Raw genomic sequence first — 24,271 nt, 5'->3', positions numbered from 1 at the left:
ACAGTTTCCATGACTTTGCATGCACATTAGCCTGTGTGTGTGTAAAATCATGTGTGTGTGTGTGTGTGTGTCCAATCAAACGTGTGTGTATGTGTGTGGTAAAATCATGGGTTATGTGTTATTTCTCTGTGTCCCGATGCTCAGGCAGACTGGCAGCCAATCAAACGCTCACGTGACCTTCCAGTCTCGCCACGCTAACAAGCTGGCTGCCAAACAAACCTTGACCTGTCAAAAAACGCCATATATAACACACTCTCTTGACAGACACACACATTCACCATCCAACCATCAGAAAGTTCCACCTCTACAAGACATAAAGAAAGCCACAAATCCAAGTACAAATCATCTTTACCATGAACTTACAGTAATAATACACTCGAGTTCCCAAGCCTTTTGCTTTTGAACTTTTTCTGTTGATTTATGCCAATTAAACAGTTTAAAGCATTTAATAAAACCATTGTATATTCACTACAGAATTCATGGCTTTTTTCAGTTGACTGATTGTTAAAAAATACTTTTCTTTTATTTTACTCTAAAAATAAATTACTTGCCAATTAAATATTTTCGAGCATTTTAAAAAAACAAGATATATTCAAAAATATACATTTCTATGACTACTGTGGTCAATCAATTTCCCCAAAATAATTTCAGTCTTTTTACATTCAAAAAGACCAATTCCATGTCAATTAAATGTTTTAAAAAATAATAATATTTATAATGAAAGCTTTCATTACTTTTTTAATTAATTAGAAATAATTAGACATTTTACAATCAAGAAGTCCAATTTTTAGGCAATTAATATATATATAAATAGCTTAATATAATTATACCTTATTTAATATATATATATATATATATATATATATATATATATATATATATATATATATATATATATATATATATATATACACACACACACACACACACACACACACACACACGCACAATGTAAACTTCCATAATTTTTGTAATCAATTAATTTTTTTAAATAATTTTAGTAATTTTACACTCAAAAAGACTAACTGCTAGCCAAATTAATATATTTATTTTAAATAAGTTATAATTACAATGGAAACTTTCATTATTTTAATCAATCAACTTTTGAATTAATTTAGGTAATTTTCCATGGTTTTCCATGCCTGTGGAAACCCTGTTCACTGTCTGACCCTCTCAATGTCAGCAAAACTGTCACAAACAGATGTTTACAGACAAAGTGCCACTGTCTAACAAGGTGAAATGAAAGATAGGAGGGGATGATATTCGTGTCATCCCAGGGCGAGAGAAAGCGATCAGGGCGTATGAATGAAACGCGAGTGGGTTCACAGGCTGCTGGTGTACTCCGGGCGACACCAGATTTAATGATAAATGACACCGTCACCTTGCAGCGTTGCCAGAGCCTCATTCAGGTGGTGAATCACCTTTGGAGCGTAGCGCGGTTCACACTCACACACGCGCTCGGAGCGCCACCACCGCCTTCATCTGCGTAACAGATGTCTTCTGTAACCTAGTAGCTCCCAACGCTGTCGACACATGGAGGAGCCATCTGGAGCAGAGCTCTGGTGCTCCACAGACTGTGTGTGTGTGTGTGTTTCAAGTGTACAGGGGTGGGGTGGGTGTAAATATGTGTGTGTGTTTGTTGTGTATTCCCATGACATCAGGAGCACCTGAGCATGCTGGCATTTTTTTGGTGGGATTTACCCATGTTTCCCTAGATTAAGATCTGTGCGACTGTGTGTTGATCATGACGTGGGCGGCAGTGAATGTGATTAGATGTAGGTGGACCCTCGGGCCTGAAACGTACCCTATGCAAGTACACAAGTTGCCGTTGTAAACACACAGCGTGCATTCTTACATTACTGTCGCTATTCCTGCATAATCTATTTTTGCATACCTGAGGGGGTGATAGTTTTACCATCAAATGTCTGTGCCATTAAAGTCGATGTGAAACGCCCGGTCTGATGGATTTCAGAGTGAAACAGGATATTTAGCGAGAAAACAAAATGTAAGCATGTCTTTATTCATTTATTCAGTCGTAAATACTGTGCAGTGATGAATTTTTGTACAAGAGGACTAGGAAAATCTATTAGGAAAGTAAATAAAAAATAATAATGTCAACAGTTAAACTAACTTGCTGAGCAAGATTCTCTTAAACCGTTGTGCTGGCATGACAATAGCTGAGCTAAAAAAGAAAACTGACTGTAAGAGACGTATCTGCGGTGTCATGCTATGAATTGCGTTCTAACAATTTGTGGAATGTAATGAGGCATGAAATTGAGCTTGTGTTTGCATTTACATCCTTGCGTAGAGTATATTTCAGACGTTACAGCATATACTGGTTTGAAATCTCAAAGGCGTGCTGAATAAACAGCTGAGATATTGCTTATAGCATGTAAAGCCCTTTATGCACACACTAATTACAATAAATCCTGCATGAAGAAGAAACAAACAAAAACACTGAGTAAATATCTGGAGAGGGCCGCTGCTGTACGCAACACAATAGCCATGTCTGTAAGTGTTTATGTTTGGGAATGCTGTGGAAATCAGGATTTGTGGACTTCTGCTTCGGTCCACAGGGATCCTATATCAGAATCTAACACGAACAATGGATGTACGGAGAGACTTCTGACATACAAAACAAAATGAAAGCACATTCACAGGCCTCAAAACACCCGCCACCTCCGAGCACCAGAAAAACAGCATATCAGAGAGAAGAGCTGAGATGTGTGATGCAGCAGAGAGGTTGAAAGACAGACAGAGATAAGAGACACATTTCATTACACTTGTGTGCATTATAATATGAGGGTAATGTGGTCTAACCATGGTAAGGAAACTGCACGCCATCGTTTTCATGTTTTATCTTCCTCTCCTGCATACTGGCCAAATGGTGTTGCACTGAAAAACCCAAACAGGGGAAAAGAATAGAGTTAACAATAACAGAGAGAGGGAGAGATTGATGTAAATTGGAGAAATGGGAAAATTTGGGATTACTGTTGAATCATTATCGATACATAATCACCATTTACACTTTAGAAAACATCATATGCAGGTCAAAGAGAGTATTGTTTACTATCTCCCAGAATCAACCCATGCTAAGTGCATTAAAACAGTAGAGGTGAAAGACACACACATCCCACAAAGTGTCCAATCAGCAGCTAAACTATGAGGACTGGGGCAGAATATCAAATGAGCATTGGCTGCGTCACAATTCACATACTGTCCATACTAAGTATATGCAATATAAAAATGAATGCGTCACAACTGGCATACCATCCATATAAAAGTGAAAAAATAAGTGTCGATTCAATACTATCCAAACTAAGTACTATACAAGCAATAATCAGGAGTTAAAATTTACATATTACACATATTTAGTATGCAAGCTAAAAACAAGTGTCAATCTGCATACTATACATACTAAGTAGTATACAAGCAAAAGATGATTGTCAGTTCACATACTAGCCATACTAAGTAGCATGCAAGTGAAAAAAAAAATTAGTGTAAATTTGCATACTATCTGTATTAAGTAGTACACAAGATAATGAGTGTCACAATTCACACACTATACATACTAAGTAGTATGCAAGCTAACAAGTGTCACAATTTGCATACCATCTATATTAACTAATATGCAAGCTAAAAATGAGTGTACTTAGTAGTGGATGTATTTAGTATGCAAGATAAAAATAAGTGTCAAAATTGACATACTATCCATACTAAGTAGTGTTCAGAACAGAAATGAGTGTCAATTCGCATACTATCCATACTAAGTAGTATGCAATCTTAATGCATTTCAAATAATAATACAGTGAAAATATTCTATCATAGGTGTCTAGATGGTATATATCAGGTGAATTTATGAAGTATGCATTTGTTAAAGATAAGTATGCATTTGTGAAGATTTATCAGATCATTTTGCCCACAACAAGTATGCAAAATGGGGTGCAGCCAATGTATTTTTGGTATCAAATCTAATGTGTCAGAGTTTTGATTTTGTGGAGTGAGCACAGGATAGGCTAATTTTTAACTATTTGTTGCTTTGATTTATTGAGGAAATGGTGCATGTTTTAGTGTCTGGTGTGAGGATACAGGTACATGTGACAGCAGCAATGCTCAATGAATTTCATCACCACATTTTGCCCATGCAACAAAACAGCAAAGCTGCCTTTTCACACTTACAAAAAAAAAAAAAAAAAAAAAAAAAATAGATACCACGATAACCATAGTTTCCACACACACACAAAAAAATGACTACAGTTATGAGGTAAATTTGGATTTTCCATCACTGTCATCAAACAAAAAAACTTCTTGCACCGCTTGAATTAAGCCCAATCCCATTATATTTTGGCAGACAATATGGTTACCATAGTAAATATTTCTAATGGACAGTCAAAACAAGAAGAAAACAAAACAAGAAATCGATACAGAATAATACAAATACAGGCCTTGACTATTAAAAAGCAGCACTTTAAAGAGGAAAGGTAGAACTACTCAATAAGTATCTTGATATGGTTAACGATCTAGTTTATATGGTAAAATGCAAAAGAAAAAACCTAAATCTGACAAAATGTGTCAAAATATTACAAAGAATTTAATTTTCTTCTCTTTCGTCTGTTTTGAGTTGATAAACTCTTCTATAGCCATAAATATCTACACAAGAAATGAAGGAAATGCCTAATCAAACTTGTATTTTTTAGTGCTTATGGCCTTTTATAAATAACATTTCAGTATAAACTATAAATCATTACATATAAAATTGTTCTTTAGCCCTAATTCTGTGAAGATCACCACATGCACGCATGAATTAAGAGTGATTTTAAGTGCTTTTAAGATTTTTAGTCAGCTGAGCCCCAAACAAACCCAACTAACAGATCTATTAACATGCACATGATTCTAGCTGTCCAATCGCAAGACTATTCAATGTGTGTCCCCGTCTTATTTATTCTTGCAGTCTACTGAGGTATGAGAAGATGGTGGGCAAGCACAGAGAGAGAGCAAAGGAGAGAGAATAATGAGTTGATAAAATGAAGGAAAAGTCTGGCCCTTCACACAGCCCTTGTGTCCACTTATTCAGTGCATAAACGACTCAAACATGAGTCCCAATTAGATCTTTGACAAATTAGATTTGACAAAAACAAAAAATAAGCCACCGAGGGATAATCATGCAACTATGATTACTTTATGTAGATTTTGATTGGAGCAGCACAATATAAACAAATATCTTTTTCAACAGCAGTGGTCTAGATGAGTGGAGGTCAAGCAGAGTGTGTGAAGAGCCAGAGGGCTGCTGGGTAAAGCGGCTGTACCTGCATCAACATCATTGGGCCAGCCACTGGGCTGGGATGCTCCCGGGGCAGGAGAACGGCCCGAATAGAAGACATCATCCACCGGGCTCTCCATCTCACTGTCATCAATGGATTTACGCTTGTTGGAGCTGAAAGAGAAAAGAAGAGAGAAGGTTAGTGGGGATTTTACTTAATGTGACAGCTAGAAGGTTTGCATGTTGTGTACTGAGGAACAGCTGAAAATTCCCAACTAGTAATGATGCGATATCATTTACATAAATATTAGTTATATTAAAAGATTTTTTAATTTGCATTTAAAGAGTTGAACTTTTCTTGACTGATTTTCTTGACCTCAAAATGGAAATGTTTCAAAGGAACAGTTCAGCCAAACATTTGCTGAATTTAGATGTAGATGAGTTTGTTTCTTCATCAGAACAGATTTAGAGAAATGTATCACTTGCTCATCAAAGTAACCTCTTCAGCAAATGTTTGCAACAAAAAAAACAATCAAAAAAACCAAAAAAAAACAACACAAAAATACAAAACCACAACACACAAAAAAGTCTATCAATTAATGTCTTGTGAAGTGAGAAGCTGCGTGTTTACAACAAAAAAAAAACAAAAAACACCACTAACCAAAATACCATTACATAAAAAACAACAAACCTTCTTGCACTCAAAAATCACATCCCAGTAACAAATCCAACAACAAAATCCACTGACATATTTGTTTAGAACTGTTTTTTGCTTGTAAACGGTGCTCACTCTGTTCGTATTTCTCTCCTGATTCAGACAATATGACTCTTTCCCGTGAGAAAGCAATATATTATAGATAAAGGACTTTACCCGGAAACAATGTTTTAAAGTTAAAAATGTCTTGATGGATTTGTTTCTTACAAACATGCAGTTTTTCACTTCACGAGACGTTAACTGATGGACTGGAGTGGTGTGGATTATTGTGATGTTTTTATCAGCTGTTTGAACTCTCAATCTGACATACATTTTCAGCAAATTTTCGTTTTTGTCTGAACTTTTCCTTTTAATACAAATGATAGCTCTATAAAAACATTACAATAGAAATTTGCTTTTCCTTTCAAAATCATCACTGTTTCAAGAGCACATGTTATCTTAGCAGAATGAGACATTAGATGAGCAAAGACAGCAGAGCAAGACAGCAGAGCTTGAAGTGAATCAGACGACAGGAAGTGTGGAGTACCTCCGCGGGAGACTGGCATACAACTCCATCTCAGCCCTGCAGCGTTTGACACATGACGACAAGGCAAGAGAGAGAGAGACAGAGACAGGAGGACAGGAGAAAGAGACAAAGAGGTAAAGGCAGACAAAAAGGACAGCGATCAAACAGGTGAGAGGCAGAGAAAAGGGCAGGAAAAAAGATAGACAGAAATATCTACAGACAAAGAGGAAAGCAAGAATGTGTGAGTGCTACCAACATGCATTAAACTACTAAACTAGAGACAGATTGATTTGTAAAGCTGTTTAAGACATGAAAGTTTATTAGTATACATATGCAAATGTATTAGATTTTATTAATAATATTCTTTTATTTAGTAATTTAAATACATTTTACATAAAAGACAGTGTAATTTAAATGTTTTGAAAAAAAAAATTCTTTCATAAAATTAAAAGAAGAAGAAGAAATGCCCCTGAAAATGAACTATAGGTAACAACAGGCAAAAAAAAAAAAAAAAAAAAAAAAAAAAAAGTTTTCAATCTGGGGATGGAAAAGATTGCTAGCAGGTCCATAGAAAAATTGTTTAAAAATGTGAAATTAAATAATTAAATAAAAGAAAAAATTTGTACATATTTTGACATTATTATTATGGTTTCATTTTGCTTTCTAAAGAATAATAAGAAATCATGAAATTTACCAGAATGATATATGTCAATTATATTTTATTATTTAATATTTTTATTTTAGAAAGAAGGCCACTTTCATTTGGCATCAAAAATGTAAAAAAAATTTTAAATTAAAATCCTGTCATAGAATGAAAAGAAAGTGAGCTGTGTGTGTGTGTGTGTGTGTGTGTGTGTGTGTGTGTGTGTGTGTGTGTGTTGTGGTGGTCGATGGCCCGTGGGACGTAATGGAGCCCCTTGGCGACCCAGGTTGAGCGGGACCCAGGTTGATTGTAATATCCTGGACTGTCGAGGTCGGCCACCGAGAGAAGTTGGGTCCGGTTGCTGTGGCAACTGGTGCTGCAATTAGATGCAGACAGAGAAGTCAGATTAATCAATCCCATCATCCATCTTTGTTCTCATGACAACAATAATAAAACTTCTTCTTCATGTCAGATTTAAGCATAATAGAAATCATTGAAGGTTCTCTAATAACTCGAGTTCATAAAAGCCTTTTTAGTTATATTCTCTTACTTTTTTTTCTTTGAATTTATTTAATTTTTATTTTTGGAAGAAGTGTGTTTTATATATAAAGTAGTAATACATTTATTCAGCAAGGATTCATTGAATTGATCAAAAGTGACAGTAAAGACACTTATAATGTCACAAAGGATATTTATTTTAAAAAATGCTGTTCTTTTGAACTTTCTATTCATCAAAGAATCCTGAAAGAAAATGTATAATGGTTTCCACAACACCATGAAGCAGCAAAACTGTTTTCAACATATTAACAATCAGAAATATTTCTTGAACAGTAAATCAGCATATTAGAATGATTTCTGAAAGATCATGTGACACTGAAGACTGGAGTAACAATGCTGAACTAGCAATATTTTTATACTGTTTTATTTGTAGGTTTTTGGGGGCTTTTTATTTGTGTTGCTGTTATAATTTTTAGGATTTATAATAATAAGAAAAGCCTTTTTAGTTCCAAAAAAGTGTTGATATTTTCGGTTGTTGATCAGAAAGACGCTGCTCATGTGACTTACTCTGTGACACACGGACCAACTCCGCCACGTTCCATACGCCTGACGTCACGAAGCAGTCCTGGAAACTCAAGTGCCCTGGAGAGGAAAAAAACAGAGGCCAGAAATGAACACACACTACACCGACAAATTATACTGAAAAAAAGTCCCCATATTTACTCATCTGCACCTGTCAAACACACGCACACACAAAATAAACTGGACTCAATTGTCATAAAAAGGCCGGGAGCATATAATTACAGTCATCAGTTGGCATATGTTTTCTGTCTCGAAGGAATAACAGGCTACCCCGTACTTATGGTTAACTCCAACCCAGCTCCAATCTCAGCTAAAACTTAATGAGGACACTAAAAATGCTTTATGTCATACTTAAGTGTGTGAGTGTGTGTGTGTGCGATGCTGCATACAAATATACAAACGTATTTGCTTTCGCTGTGCATATGGGCTTTCAACATGTACTTTTGTGTGTGGGAGCAAAAGGGTGAATGAGCCATGCTTCCACACCCATCTGTAGTGCTGGCTAAGGTCAGCATGTGTGTGTGTGTGTGTGTGTGTGTGTGCCGGTTAACCGCAGCGAGGCCGGTGCATGAGCTCAGTGTCACCAGCGCCGCAGGCATGTGGTTCCCATCAGCCAATCACGGAGTGATTTATGAGCGTTTCGCCATTCTCCGTGACAGCCAGCCTAGCAACACTTTACTATAATAAACTCGGATGGAAATCGCTTTTGCGCACGGTCCGAGTTTGTGTGAGAGTCGGGTGTGCATGTGACCTTATTAACATAAATAAGGTGGCTCACGCTATCAATCGGGCTGTATTTGTGAGTATGGAGGTCCAAGGAGAGCAGAGCCCACAGATCCATCTGCTGACTGGCAGGCGGAGTGGAAAATGGTGGCTGATGGGTTGATTGTGTAGCGCTGGGATTTCCACCACTGCTAACCAGAGCTTACTCACTCACGGCCTTTAATGACAACTTCAGATGCAATTCTACTGAGGATTGAAGTGTACTGCTTCTTAAACAATAAGGGTGCTTCAATAGTTTTTGCAGAATTTAAGGTTCAGCAAAGAAAGAAGCTTGTAGAAAGTACAAATAATGACTTTGCAGTGCAGAAGAACCATTTTTACAGTAGTTCTATACAGTTCAGTGAGCAGTTCTTAAAAAACCATTCTTTTAGTGTGTGAAGAACATCACCTAAAGAACCTTTTTTTTACACCACTATAAAAAAACCTTTTGTGCAATGGAAAGGCTTTTCATGGAACCATAATGGCAATAAAGAACATATCCAAAATAGAAAGTTCCAAAAGAGGGTTCCAAAAGTTCGATTTTCAGGTCCGAAAGAAGCTTTCAGTTAAAAGTTCTTAAAAGATCCTTTCTTTTCTTAGTGTGAAGAACATTTCAATAATCTGAAGAACCTTTTGTGGAATGAAAAGGTTCCATGGTTTTTTAAAGTTCTTCATGAAACCATAGATGTTAACCATAGATCAAGTTTTTCGTAAATTAAAAGAATTTTCAACAAAATGAATCAATATTTACTCATCCTTGTGTTGTTCCAAACCTGTATGACTGTCTATCTAAACAAAAGAAAGTCTGGAGTTAGGAAAGAATTAAAAGAAAAAAAACTAAATTTCCACTATTTCCACCAAAAATACCATAAATATCCTAAAAAAAAAAAAAAAAAAACAGTTCTAAAAATTTCAAAAAATGGTTTAAATGGTTTAAATGTTCTACTCACAATGAAAAAAAATGCACTGTAAAAGCTCTTGATGGAAAAAAAATTATTGTAGCAATTTGAAGGTGGACTATACTTTTAACAAACATAATATAATAAGTTCTACAAAATCAAAGCTAATGCTTTTTAATTATGGATCCAAGTTCAATAAGCTAGCATTTTAAGCGAAGCTGAGCATTAACATTACATTCAGTAATAGAGAACTTCGTAGTTTGTCAAACTTGTGTTTCAGTTTGTTTAGCAAACTGAAAAGGTTATATGGAGATATTTCTAAAACAGAGTTTGTCTGACAAAATGGAAGTTGAATTTTTATAGTGTTGTTCTTTTAGGAATCTAACCGAACAGTTCTTTGGGGAACCAAGAACTCCTTTTTGGTTCCTCTAGGCACATTTATTTTAAATTAAAATGAATTTGAGTAAATTAAGACTTTAATTTCTGGGCTGAATGGCATTTTAGAACCTTTGAGTGTGTAGTTGTTGTGAGAGAGTGTGCGATTTTTGTTTTGCTTGACCCACCATTGGGCGGAGGCTTGATGTCTGCTTCTCCTTGCTGGTTAGAGTTATCCGATTGTCCAGATTCTGCGAAGCCGACAGAAAGAAAGAGAGAGAGAGAAAGACAGGAGGGGGAAAAAAGAGAGCAGATTAAACATGGGACGGCTGGGTTCAGTCCAAAGGTGCCTGAATCAATTAGCAGATGTAGAACATTCTATATATTCTCTGCCAGCACATATTCGATGTAGCGCTGAGACGACACAGCTGGAAATGAGACATGCAAAATGTGCTCCGGCTCTGGATCATTTACATGATATTCAGGCAAAATTTAAACATTCATATCTGAAATCTGATGTTATTAGTTGGTATGTGACTTGTTATACATTATCATTCAAAATTTTTAATGTTTTGGAAAGAAGTCTCTTATGCTTACCAAAGCTGCATTTATTTAAAAAAAAAAAAGTATGAAATATTATCACAAATGAAAATAACTGGTTTCTATTTGAATATATTTTAAAATGTAATTCATTCCTGCAATGCAAAGCTGAATTTTCAGCATCATTACTCCAGTCTACAGTGTCATTGGATGCTTCAGAACTTATTAAAATATTCAGATTTGCTGCTCAAGAAATGATCATCATCAAAGTTGTGAAACTGTGATACAGTTTTTCAGGATTCGTTGGTATATTGAAAGTTCAAAAGAAATGCTTTTGAGGGAAATATAAATCTTTTTTAACATGATACATTTTGAATCAAACTAATGAACAAATTAAAAATATAAATTGATAAATAAAATAAAAAATAAAAAAAAAAATAATAAAAATTTGATAACAGATTACAAAAAAGATTACCATTACTAGTGTTCATACTTTGGGTTGGTTAGCGAACAAATGTGTAGCCTTTAGTATTAAACAAAACAGACTTGAATAACACCTCGAATTACATGGATTTCAGAATCAAATCCTGCCTCGGTCGATAAACAAAGATTATAATCTATTATTTTATTATAACAATATCAATATCTACACATAAAACCACAAGAAAAGTATTTCAACCATGAAACAAGATCTTTATTCCGGCAATGTAGACCCCAGGTGTGTTAAAAAACACAACTGGACTTGGTCAGTCGGGTCCAATGAAAAAACCCAGCTTTGTGGTTTTATGTCACCATTGTCCATTTTAGGCTTGAAGTTGCGCTGCTAATCTAAAATCTATAAATCTGCAAAATATACATCCGAGCGCAGCCTGATGAAACCCAACTCTGTTGTATAGCACATAAGATGTAGACAAAGGCTGGTCCGCAGCCATCGAGTTGTTTGGACAATGTCTCCGTAGGCTTTTTTATCTTAGAAAGTATAGTGAATTTGGAGCGAGACCAGACCCCTGTGGCTGTTGGAATTGGCCGAGACTCACTAACCCCATTTTTTCCTATATGCACTGAGGTTTTGATTAACTATAGACCTTAAGAGGAAAGTCACTTAGTTACTTTGGCCTTTCCGTTCAGTCTTCTGTGAGTATTGATGAATGTTTCACCTCTTTAGCCAATCATACTTAGTGTTTTTTTTTAGCATGTTTGCTAGTTGCTAGGAGGGTTCTGGATATTCGCTTACAAGCCCAAGTCAAAACAGTCCACACTTCTATGATATTCTGGGCCTTAGCAGATTTGCCTCGAAATTTAGCAGTAGTGCTGTTTGGCCTTAGCATGCACCGCTATTATGTGCAGCAGCAGAATGTGGGTTTAAAAAACCTACACTATACGTTTTTGAAGGAAAAAAATGAACACGACAGCCCTCTCTCCCTTTCTTTTCCTCTCTCTCGCACCCCCTCGTTCGCTTGCGTGCTGCTGTTGTATGGAATCCCTGGCAGCCATATCTTAATGCTTGGCAGCCATCGTTAGCATTGGCGGTACCAGGCATTCCAGCGCTAGCTTACACAAAGCACCCACACACAGACGCACTCCGTCTCAGAGAGAGAAAAACCCTCTCCACACAACGCGCGCTATCCGCTAAAAAGCCCGCAAATGAAGGTTATTTTCAGCTACTTGTGTTTAAATTCTAAGTGGGGGGGGGGGGGGGGGTGTCGACTGCCGCCACGTTTTTTTCGCAGAAGCATATTTAGCTGATACTGTGAGCTTGTAAGCAAATGTGCTTTATTCAACTCAACTGTACATAAAGGCTTAATTCAAATGCAATCACATTTTAAGTGTTATATATCATATTAGTATACAAAAATGACTGTAGTGTAGTCTCGCGTAGCCAGACCTTCAAACTTACGGCAGAAGGTCTGGGAACCTTGGCTGCTTTGTACAGCAAGGAACGCCCAAGAGGCCGTATGACTGACAGATAAAGCAACCAATCACGTTTTGTTTTTGCTGCGTCATGTTTCGAGGTGTGGAAATGTCCCCACAATAACAGATCACGTGTAAAACTCTTGGACGTATTTTAAAGATTCTATGCCGCGAACTTTAAATATTTCACATACTTCTGAAAATCAAGCGTTTAGCTAATCCTGATAAGCGCTCGTCGTCAAAGCTGTAAACACGATGGCTTTCTTCTAACATGAGGGGGTTTGGCGTCATGGCATCTTTGTTTCCAGGCAGAACGTTAAAGAATGCGACACGCACGTCTCTCGGAAATCCTGTATAATTCAACCAATCTGATTACGACTTCGAAACTCCCGAAGTGTTTCCAGTTTTGTGTGCCGCATGCATCAGACGTTCAGCCAGCGGCCCTAAAGTGTGAGTGTCACGTCTGAGGTGCTGAGAGACTAACTTTAGTTGATACCATGATGTAGTGATGCTTACACATTTTTTTAACGATTTAAGGGGGCTTTGGCCTTTTAACTCAGTCCACCTAAAAATCTGATTAAATCCTAAAAATTGGTATGTATAAGTAAATAATTAAATCAGAATAAATGAAAGAAAACAAACAAATAAATAACCAACCAACCAACCTATGGAATCACCATAATGACCATGGCCCTCTTACGACTTGCCACAATGACCTAAATAAATTAAATGAATTAATGGTATCACCCAGTGTTATTTAAATGTGATTGAGATATATTATAGTTTTTTATTCATATTTTTAATTATTTTTTTATTTTTATATTTTCATTTTCATATTTAAAGTTTTGCAAAAAAAAAGTATATAGTTTTTAATTATTTATAATATATTATTAGTAGTAGTAGTAGTACATCAAGTTAAACAAAAATGAGAAATGCTTTAGATGAAATAAAAGTACATTTTTAAATATTTTTTATTTAATAAGTTTTTTTCACTTCACATTTTACATTGTATTTTCAGTTTTCGTTAACTTTCATGAAAACATTCTTCAAACTGCATTCTGGTAGCCATGTGCAGGCCGTTATTGATCAAATTTTGATTGCCACTTCTAGACTGTACATAGAATTCTATTCAGACTCACTATTGCCATGTTATTTAATTTTAATAACCAATGGATACTTTGAATTCAAAATAGCTATAATTAGTATTTGATTAGCGCCCACTAATGGTGTGGATGTATGACCGCAGTTAAGGAGAGGTCTCGGATATGACCAAGTCCATGGCATCCAATTACATGGCACATTAGTGAAGCTCCCTATGCGAGAACTGGACACTGAGTGAATGAGAGACAGCCACGCTATTGGGCTCAGACAAAACGCAGATGATGCAGGGGGGCCAGATCATTTAAAAACTCAAACACACAAACGAGAGACTCTCCATTATTAGAGCACAGACTCCAGCCCTATGGAGTCCAATCATCACCGTTATCAGCATGCAACCACACACACACACACACACACACACACACACACACACACACACACACACACATACACACACACACACACACACACACACACACAGCTACTGCATCCAACAATGTTCATGCTAACCCTTATCTTCCCGGCACACACAGTCACAGGCAACTCGCTGACCCCGATGAACACACCATGCCAAAGATACTGTGCGACACACATGCACACACACAGTGGCAGTGTTTTTAACATGACAAAAGTGTCTTTACAATGGTAGAACACTTCTTGAGTAAATTTTAAATGAAAAACCATTGTTTTAAATAAAAATAGTTTTAAATACTAATAAATAAATAATAAATAATAATAAATATTAATACTAATTTAATAATTTTAAATAGTTTTAAATACTATTACCATCCCTAAAGAGCAAGTGTTAATCATTCACACACCCTTTTCTTAAATGGTGCCATCTAATGACTAATTTAGCTTGCAAATATTCATAAATGACTGCGCCTGTGAAAGCAAATACATATTTGTTACTATAATTTGATTTGTTGTTCTCTCTATCATTTGTATATAGGTAAACTAAATAGGCTTGACCTATAGGATCTCTGAAATGCATGCTTTGTGTCAGTAGGCATTCTTCACTTTATTAATCATGCTTTGTGTCAGTGAGCTGAAAAAACTCCAAATCCTGAACACTCAACTTTGGCACAAACCTGTCCTGCACCATTTGTGATGTGACTTTTACTAAGCGATGAGATTAATTATAGTTTATGATGGATTAACCACTCAATAACCACACAAAACACCCTAAAAGAAAACACGCTAAAGATCTTCATGACATCACTATGAAAATATATTTTTTTTTACTTTCTATTCATCAGAGAATCCTAAAAAAATTGTATCAAGTGTCCATGTACATATTAAGCGGCATAACTTTTTTAACACTGATAATTAGAAATGTTTCTTGAACATATCAGAATGATTCTGAAGGATCATGTGACATGTGACAAAACACATTTGAAGTTTTTTTTTTTTTTTTTTTTTTTTTTACAATTGTAATAATATTTCAGAATATTACTGTTTTTACTGTATTTTTAATTAAACAAATGCAGCCTTGGTGAGCATAAGAGACTTCTTTCAACTTCTTTACCGATCTCCTTTGAAAGATTGTGCATGTGGAAAGTAGAAAGGGTCATTTTGAATTATACTAACTTCAAATGAAACGACCCAAATGTATCTTTGAGGGAAAACAAAAGATACAAAAAGCGAAAAACATTAGTTCTCTGTGGTGTGGTGTGTTTTAGTTGGGGAAAGGCATGTTAGATCCCCTGGATTCAACGTCATGGGCTTATGATGACAAATACATGGAAAAAGTATACAGCATGAAACATGTGCAATGCATTTCCCTGAAAAAAAAAAAAAAAAAACAAAACAAACAACCCAATGCACGCCGTCCACACCTTTAGGTACACACTCGCGCACAACACCCACACACACACACACACACCACACTATGGTGCAGAATGAAGAGGCAGCACAGCTTTTCCAATTGGGTTTGCTTAAGAGGTTCTATGTCGAGGTGATGTTGCTAAACATTCTGACCTTTTTTTTAATCCGTAATGCGCTGCTTAAAATGTTTCCAAACCCTCCTAATCCCCACGGCGCTCCGATCCCACACAGATGTTCCTCTGAGCTCTTTATTGGACTTTATTTGAGTATTTGCCCCCCTTCCACCAGCACTATTATTCATATTCCTGATCTTATGAAAGCACACTCCATCTGTGCCCGCGCCCCCTCAGCCCTGCGTTCCCAGCAGCCCCCTGCAGCGACGTGAAAATCAGGCAGCTTGTGCTTTTAAAAAGGGGTCTACAGTATACCTCGGCCCAGACCCCCCACGGACATTGTGTTTAATAGATTAATATGTATGCGGATGCTCAAGGGGGCGCGGATATGAAATGTGAAGACATGTAATATGGCAGGTGTGTTTGGAGATTTTGCATGTATGCTGTGCGGCATATGCACTCTGGGTTAATAAGGTGAGCGAAACTGGGCATGGATTTGTGTTTTCCTCTGGCTGATATGTCTGTGAACATGTATGTGATTTGTTATGTATTTGGGTTGAGTGTGGTGTGGCTGCTGATGCAATCGCTGGCGCGACACATCTGCATATTAAACAGAACGTACATGAATACCAATCTGCAATTATCATGCTAGCGGATGATTTAAAACGGGGGTTTACCCAAAAAGAAAACTCTGTCATCTATTTACCCTCATTCCAACACCCATATGCACTTTCTTTCTTCCATGGATCTCAAAAAGCGCTGTTTAGTACAGGTTCACAGCCTGCACTTTTTCACAAACTGAAAGCAAATGGACGATTTTAAACAGCCCAACCACATGAGGGTTTTACGCTATATTGCATTGTTGTAACACATAAAAAATTAACTTACTAAGAGGACCAGTGACCCCACTCACACACTGCAAAGTTTCGGCGGAGTGGACATTTATATTCGAAACTTTACCATGCAATGATGAGGTGATAACCATTAACACTGGACAGGGCAAAAATATGTCAAGCCGAGGATGTACATTAAGGGCTAGAGCATCCTCACTTATTTCAGAAGCACCCTGGAACCCAGGCCTGCCTGTATCTGAAGAAGTAGGAGATATTATAATTTTGATATATTAATTATATATTATATGTATATATGTACCCCTGTTATTAAAGCGTGCTTGTGTGTAGTGCTCGTACTAAAAACGTGCTTTGAGCAAACCATTCCTGTGTCAGATCATTATGATACTCGTGACCCAGATAGCACACAAAAATTATGACAAAACTGATACCCCAGTATATAATTCCTGGGCGGATCGAAGTTTCCCGGATTCTGCAATATCCTATTTTCAAAACCGATATTTAAGGTAACGTAGGATAAGGTCTCTGCATTATGTCCTAGACGTAGCATTAGTTGATGGCGTTCTCGATCGATTTGTTCATTTTGAATGAAGTGCTTTAATGGGAACCGCGGGAAGAACACGTTCGTCTCGGGGAGTGAATTCGTTCAGTCGTGCATGCGCAATATGTCTTTAGTGTTCTGTAACTTCTGGTTACCTAATAGTTCACCTGTTTCAGTCAAATGGGAGTCTGAAGTCTTCGGGTTTTTCGAGTTGTTCGTTCATTCACGTGACCCTATGGCAGTCTGAGTCGGAAGGCAGAAGAGACTTAATAACTAAAATAAGACAAACTCTTTTATACCTTGTTACAACATTCAGTGTATGAAAAATAATCATCATGACAGAAATTTCACACATTTAGAAACTGTAAGAAGTAAAAAAAGCTACAATTTGAGACTCAGAACGCCCCAGTAGTCCTAGTGAACTGTAAGGAGTATATAATAATATGTATAAATGATGATAATGATTGTTGTTAATAATAATAATAATGAACTATGAAACCGGTAAGTAAGGAGAAGCTTGTAAAATTAATTTATCTATACAATGCTGTCACGTCTTGTGACCAAAGAGCACCGAACGAATAGGTTTGTTTACAAGCCTTTTATACATGCGCTATGGTTAAAGCTTGAGGGGGCTGTCACGCGTGCCATTGGAAAGAACGACGCAAAATGACGACAAGACTTGTACAGATAAGCCGAATGAGGTGGAGCTAATGCATCAAGAGAAGGCCAAACGTGAGGCTAACGATTGAATTAATCTTTCACTGTTTTCGAAGTTAGCATTTATAGTCCAGTATTGTTCGTAATACTTGAACGACGTTTGCTGTACATGTAATAGTCTTTCATGTTCTTTGAAGTAACACGTAACCAGAGTAATTATACTCTGATAAAATGAACTACATGAAGTAATTTTCAGCTATGATCGACGTCACTTTAGTCATGTCTTAAGTAGCTACTGTTGTTCCAGACATAGTTAGGCGTTTCAAAGGCAGTACCACCATCAGTTACCCCGTAAGTCATTTTAATTATACTTGATTACAACTGAAGCATAAATGAGACAATGTAATTGACTCGAAAAGTGATTAAACAAAACATCTCACAGCAGTCAATATTTTTGACTTTTTCGGGCAGCATTTCAGTATGACGACTTACTCCTAATTCTCAGTGCAGGTTTAAGATGCTTGATCATTCTAATGACTTCCATCGTCAGCTACGTGGGTATATTCTGTTTATGTTCCATGCCCGACAAATCAAGTTAGTTCCATATCACCTCAAACTTCTATTTTTTCCAGTTAGTTAATAAAAAAAAGTCTGCTTAATCAGTCTGCTTAATCATATATATATATATATATATATATATATATATATATATATATATGCTTATTAAGTCAAGACAATATATGTTTTCCCAATTAATTTAAATTAAAGCAAAATAATTTATCCAATTTAGGCTATTATTATTGAAGTGATACGATTCATTCAATATCACTCATCACTTTGGGTTAGAAATGACTTGTAAGCCATTTTGATTCAACTTAATTTAAGGCAGCAAATGATTATTGAGTAAAATGATCACAGAGTTTTATTTTCGGGTGAACTGTCCCTTTAAGGCACGGCAAATGTAGATTCCCTGGCTACGTTTCTGTTTTACGCATCGTAGCCTGTGTATGTGTGTGTTTGTGAGCTTTGTCTGGAGGTGCTGGTCATGCCAAAGAGGAGCAGGTGTCAGCATTCAACCTCAGATCGTCCGGCTCCCTCAACTGTGGTGCCCGCTTGTGCACACTCCAAAGACAACTACACCCGCACAGTACAGAACTGACAGCAAGAAACAGAGCGGGAGGGGGGATTAGAGACATTCCTGCCAGGGCAGCTTTACGATGAAAGAAACGTGGGACAATATGGCTGAGTCCTGCACTTCACTGGATAGGGGGAAAAAAGCGAAAAAGAGAGAAAGTTTCGGCGCGAGTATATGTACTACTCAAGCTGTTCTGTACGTATTCTGCATTCTGATTAGAGAGATGTCAGACAAGATAGCTGGCACGGATAGATCAAAGTCTGCCGCTTCCTCAGAGGATAAAGCCAACGCTCTTAATCTATACATTTTCAGTGAACACAGTTGATTGACACACTTGTGATACGGACCGACCTTCCCAATTCAACTCACTACAGTTAAGAATGAGGAAAGCCCCCACTGCGTAATTTCTGCCTGTTCTGACTGTTCTGCCGAGGTGAACTGCCCTCTAAGTCTAACTACGTCTATCTATGTAGCGTTCATACCATTGCTTATATGTTAGGACAGTGGCTTGGCTGGTCGCACCGTAGCGCACAACATCACCAGTACAGTCTTTATATGGTAAGTCAGCAGCTTGTTGATCTGGAACGATCTGCAATTCAACACAATGTAAGATTAAATGACTCGGCAGGAGCACAGGTCGGCTCAAATCCCGGGCACTTACGGTAGCAAATCATGTGTGTGTGCATGATGCACGGAGGTTTAGCTTTCCGGCACAACTGTTCGCCGGTTAGAGGCACACAAAGTGTAGAGTCCGCATACGTTTCTGTTTATACGCCGTATGTGTGTGTGTGTTTGTGTGAGTTTGTCTTGACTGCCGTCTATACTGCATAAAGAGGAGCAGGTGCAGCAGGGATCTGCCCTGCAACACGAACGCATGGCCCACTCCGTGTCCCGAACTGACAAGCACGACCAGGCGACAGCACGAGATATAGTTGTTGACACTGTCCAGAACAGCAGAGGCGGGGAGGGGGAAAGTACGCAGCACATTCGCAGCAGCTAGCTTTAGTACGCTCAAAAAAGAATGACGGGATCACACGGTGACGAGGCGCTCGTGAGAATATGAAAAGTAGCTGGCTAGGCGGAAGCGACACCACCAGAGGGTTCAAATGGAGTATGATGCAAGCATCACAGATGCGACCATCCGTCCGTACAGAGTACGCTTTAATGTTACTGACAAAACTACGGCACACAGTGACTATGACTGGCGTAGAGAGATCCACTGTAACCAAGCAGCTGGCACGGATGTAGCCTTGGTCTCCGACTCTCAGAGGATGGCCCGGTAGCGTCTAATCTATACCATTTACTGTGAACACACATCAAAGACCACACACACACACCTTGCTCATAATCTAATCCAGTTACGATCCTTACAGAGCCTGAGCCCGAAGAAAGAGAGTGATAACAACACGCACACTGCCTGTGGGTGTTTGTGCTCTTGCTCTGTGGGGATTTCAGCGAAGTCGCTTTAATCCTGGAGTCTCTAAAACGTCCATCTATATTTACACTGATGCAAATCACTGAAACTTATGATGGATTATTTTAGTATTTACTGTAGTTGTGTTTGAGGGTAGAAAATAGCATCACAGTGGTTGTGATTCTGACAGTCAAATCCGGGTGTGGAAGGGTGTTGTAGTGACTCTCGGTGGCACCCGAGAGCTGAAAAGGGGGAGGACACAGGAAAAAAGAGGGCTTGCTCTGACCTCAGGAAGGCCAAATTCTAGCATTCTGAGCACTGTTGTGTGGATTCTCAAAACACCTCTGACTTGGCTGTGTTCCGTGACTCAACAGTTATGTCTGTGATTGGCTACAATGATCATCGCTTCCCGCTCTTCACCGAGCGCTTCCACAGATACACACGGGAGTATTTGAAAGCCGTGGTTTATCAGGCGGATCCTCCTATGAGCAGATATATTAGGGATTCAAGCTGTTCATGCTCGCACTTTTTCACACAATTGAAAGTAAATGGTTGACGACGCCATAAAAAGCCATCCACATGAGTTTTACTCTCGTATTAGTCTTCTAATCCATAAAAAAAGTACATAATTTTTGACATATGGATCAAGAGCGCAGAGACCATTTTTGGCGGTGCCCTTTAATATTATTTTTGGAGTTTGACGGCTGGTCTCAAGGGCTGTTTTATGGTATATATATATACCATATGTATATATATATATATATATATATATATATGTATATATACTCTTTCTCACATTTGTATGCAGAAAAAAAAATAATATTGTTGATATATTTATTTTAATTTCTTGCATAATTGTTTTTAATTTTATTATGCTTTAAATTATCATTTATTTCTATGATTGCAAAGAAGCTGAATTTTTAGGATCATTATCACATGATCCTTTAGAAATCATTCTAAATATGATGCAGTCAATTATCAAAGAGTTGGGGAAACAGTTATGGCTGCTTAATAGTTTTCAAGAACATGTGATACTTTTTAGGACTACTTTGAGTGAATAAAAAGTAAAAAAAAAATTAAAAAATAAAAAAAAAGAAGCTATGTTTTACATAGCGTTTTTTCAAATAAAGGTCAGGCTTGATGAGCAGAAAGAAACTTCTTTCAAAAACATTAAAAGTAGGTAATGTTACCAAACATTTGGTCTGTAATACTGTTATATAATTATTATTATTATTATATTTTTTTAAGAAGTCTCTTATGCTTCTGAAAGGCTGCATTGTTTGATCAAAAATCACAGTAAGTATAAACAGGAAATGTTGTGAAATGTTATTAAAATTTAAAATAACGCGTTTTGTATTTTTTAATTTCTTTCAAAAAGCTTTATCATGGCGAGTATATTTTTCAGCACACCAGTACCTTACGGTCTTCAGTGTTCACTCCAGTCTTTAGGATTTCTTCAGAAATTTATTCTATGTACGGATTTGCTGCTCAAGAAACATTTATTATTATTGTTGTTATTTATTTACATTTGTTTTTGTTTCCATATAGCATTTTTTTTTTTTTTCCAGGTTTCTTTGATGAATATAAAATTTAAAAGAACAGCACATTTATCTCAAAGTAGAAATCTGTTGTAACATTATGTCTTTACTGTAAAGATTTTGATCAATTTAATGCATCCTTGCTAAAGCGAATAACTAAAAAAAGGTTTTTTTGATCAAAAATCCAAAATTTGATCATAAAATTTTTGCTAAACAAAACTTTCTGAAGGAAATGTGACATTGTTATATGGTCTGTTTTTTTTTTGTTTGTTTGTAGTTGCTAGGGCATTTTTAGTGTATAGAGGTTTTTTTCTGCTTATTTTATCAACTGAAAACTTCACATCCGATTGTTTAAACAAAAAAAGTAACAGCAGACCTGTACTCATCAAAACACATGATTCATGTCTGTTGTACGACAAATTATATATCAAAGTTTTCTACTTAGGGTTCATACTGAATGTTAGAGATCTGAACGCCTTAACAGACACCATTAATAAATGTTAACTTTGTAAGTATGTAAGTTTGTCTGGACATTTTCATGTGAGAGATTCATAATCACAGAAAAGCGATTTCAGAAACTACAAATCAGGAAAACGCAACCCCTGAAAATAATGGGGTTCTGGGATGATTGTTTACAAGCTGAAGTATGCTAACAAAGTAAGCTTGTATATCAGAGTATAAAAGATGTGAGGATGATATGAGCGTGTATGCATGGATCATGTGAGGCGGGTTTTGCCAAAAAGAGAGATTGAAACCGAGAGAGAGAGACAGACAGGGAGAGAGATAGCCAAGCATGGCTGGGCGCTGTGGGCTATCGGATCTTGCGAAAGGAAGTGGAGTAGAGGGAGTGTGAGAAGGAAGAGTGAAAGAGACGTGCTGGCTGAGATCACAGACACTGAGAAAGAGAGAAAAGTCAAGGGCTGTTGTCATCCATGATGGAGTGAAACACAACAGAAGCAAGAGCAGGAGCAACAACCACAATGCCACGAAAAACACACACTGTCACAGCATTCACACCCTGACCTTATGTGTTTGCATCTTCGGTTCTGTCTATATGGCTCACACAGGGGAGATTGTGGGGGATTGATGCAAACTCAATTATCTATACAGGGGTCAAAATGAGGCGTCCCACTTTAGTGTAATGCATCAGGATTAAATTTACAGAAGGTGACTTTACACAGAAAGCATATTAAAATGCAAGTAAAGTGTCTACTTTAATGCTTCAAATAACTTTTGTGTGAAAATAAAATGTCAAAAATGAGTGAAATAATGTTTTAGTGTAATAGATATATTTATGTAAAAATTAAAACATACTTATTCTAACCTGTACTTTTTTAAAACCTAGAAAATAAAAAGTGATGGAGTGTTTAAATTTATTGTATTTTAAATGAATAAAAAAGTATTGCTCACAACATGGGTCAAACCTAGTTGTCTGAAGGAAAATTGGTAAAAGATATAAAATTACATAACAATAATAATTTTTTACTTTTCATTTATTTTACTTTTTATATTATTATATGTGTGTGTATAATGATAAAAAATAATGATAATATGCTAAATACAAAAGTTAAATTAAAAAGTCATTTAAATAATTTAAATACATACATTTAATTACATTTACATTTAAGTTTTTTATATTTGTTTATTTGTAACAAATATAACACTAAAATAAAAGTAGTATATATAGTAGTAAGTAGCACACAACATAGTGCGTCTTTTACACACACATAAATACATTCATGTGCATTTGGTGGTGTTTTACATAATAAAAAAAAATAAGATTATATTAATTAATTTAAAAATGTAATTAATTTTAAAGTATCCATTCCATAACAGCCCGTCAAACAACATAAATCTTAAATAAAAAAAAAAAAAAAAAAAAGTTGTTAACAAATGTAAATATAACGACTGTCATTTAGAAAAGCCCCAATTCAGTCTGAAGTTGAGTGCTGTAAAAACTAAATAAACATGCAGTGAATTCTGCTGCAAAAACACACTGGACACACACACATTAAGTAACACACACTGTAGCTGGACCCTTCACGTGTCAATCAAGACGCTCTGTTCCAGTGTAAACGGACTCTTCTTGCCCAGAATCAGATGTAAGAGTGGACCAGGCTTTATGCCGAGACTCTGCTCTCTCTTTGTTTCAGCGCAAGTGCATCTGGTTTTCCTGTTGGGCCGTCCCCTCTTCATGACACCATTGCACAATGCACACACAATATAAAGTACCATTCAAATATCGTTTCCCTAAAATGCTTTCCAGTGCAGCATCTCAATAACAAACCGCCATAAAAGGAGAACAACAACACAACCGAAAACCCAGTGAACTTACACAAAGCTACACAATTAAAGCCATGAAATCCAGAGCAAAATCACTGCAGAGCGGCTGAAAACCCTCGAT

The 24,271-nt window shown here is 36.7% G+C and overlaps 1 protein-coding gene across 1 annotated transcript in view; it reads right to left on the bottom strand.

Moving 5' to 3' along the window:
- The window catches only part of LOC109059404 (nuclear factor 1 X-type-like), a 723,368-nt gene that overhangs the window by 16,314 nt on the left and 682,783 nt on the right, over positions 1–24,271 (bottom strand). The window contains 7 exon segments of the mRNA XM_042718695.1: positions 2,821–2,895; positions 5,307–5,434; positions 6,502–6,585; positions 7,425–7,465; positions 7,468–7,499; positions 8,189–8,263; positions 10,428–10,490. Of these exon segments, the coding sequence (XP_042574629.1) occupies positions 2,821–2,895; positions 5,307–5,434; positions 6,502–6,585; positions 7,425–7,465; positions 7,468–7,499; positions 8,189–8,263; positions 10,428–10,490 (498 nt within the window).

The sequence above is a fragment of the Cyprinus carpio genome, chromosome A3 (genome assembly GCF_018340385.1).
Source record: "Cyprinus carpio isolate SPL01 chromosome A3, ASM1834038v1, whole genome shotgun sequence".
Lineage (NCBI taxonomy): Eukaryota > Metazoa > Chordata > Actinopteri > Cypriniformes > Cyprinidae > Cyprinus > Cyprinus carpio.
Note: the sequence above shows the minus strand (reverse complement) of the source record. Positions and strands in the feature narration are given on the sequence as shown.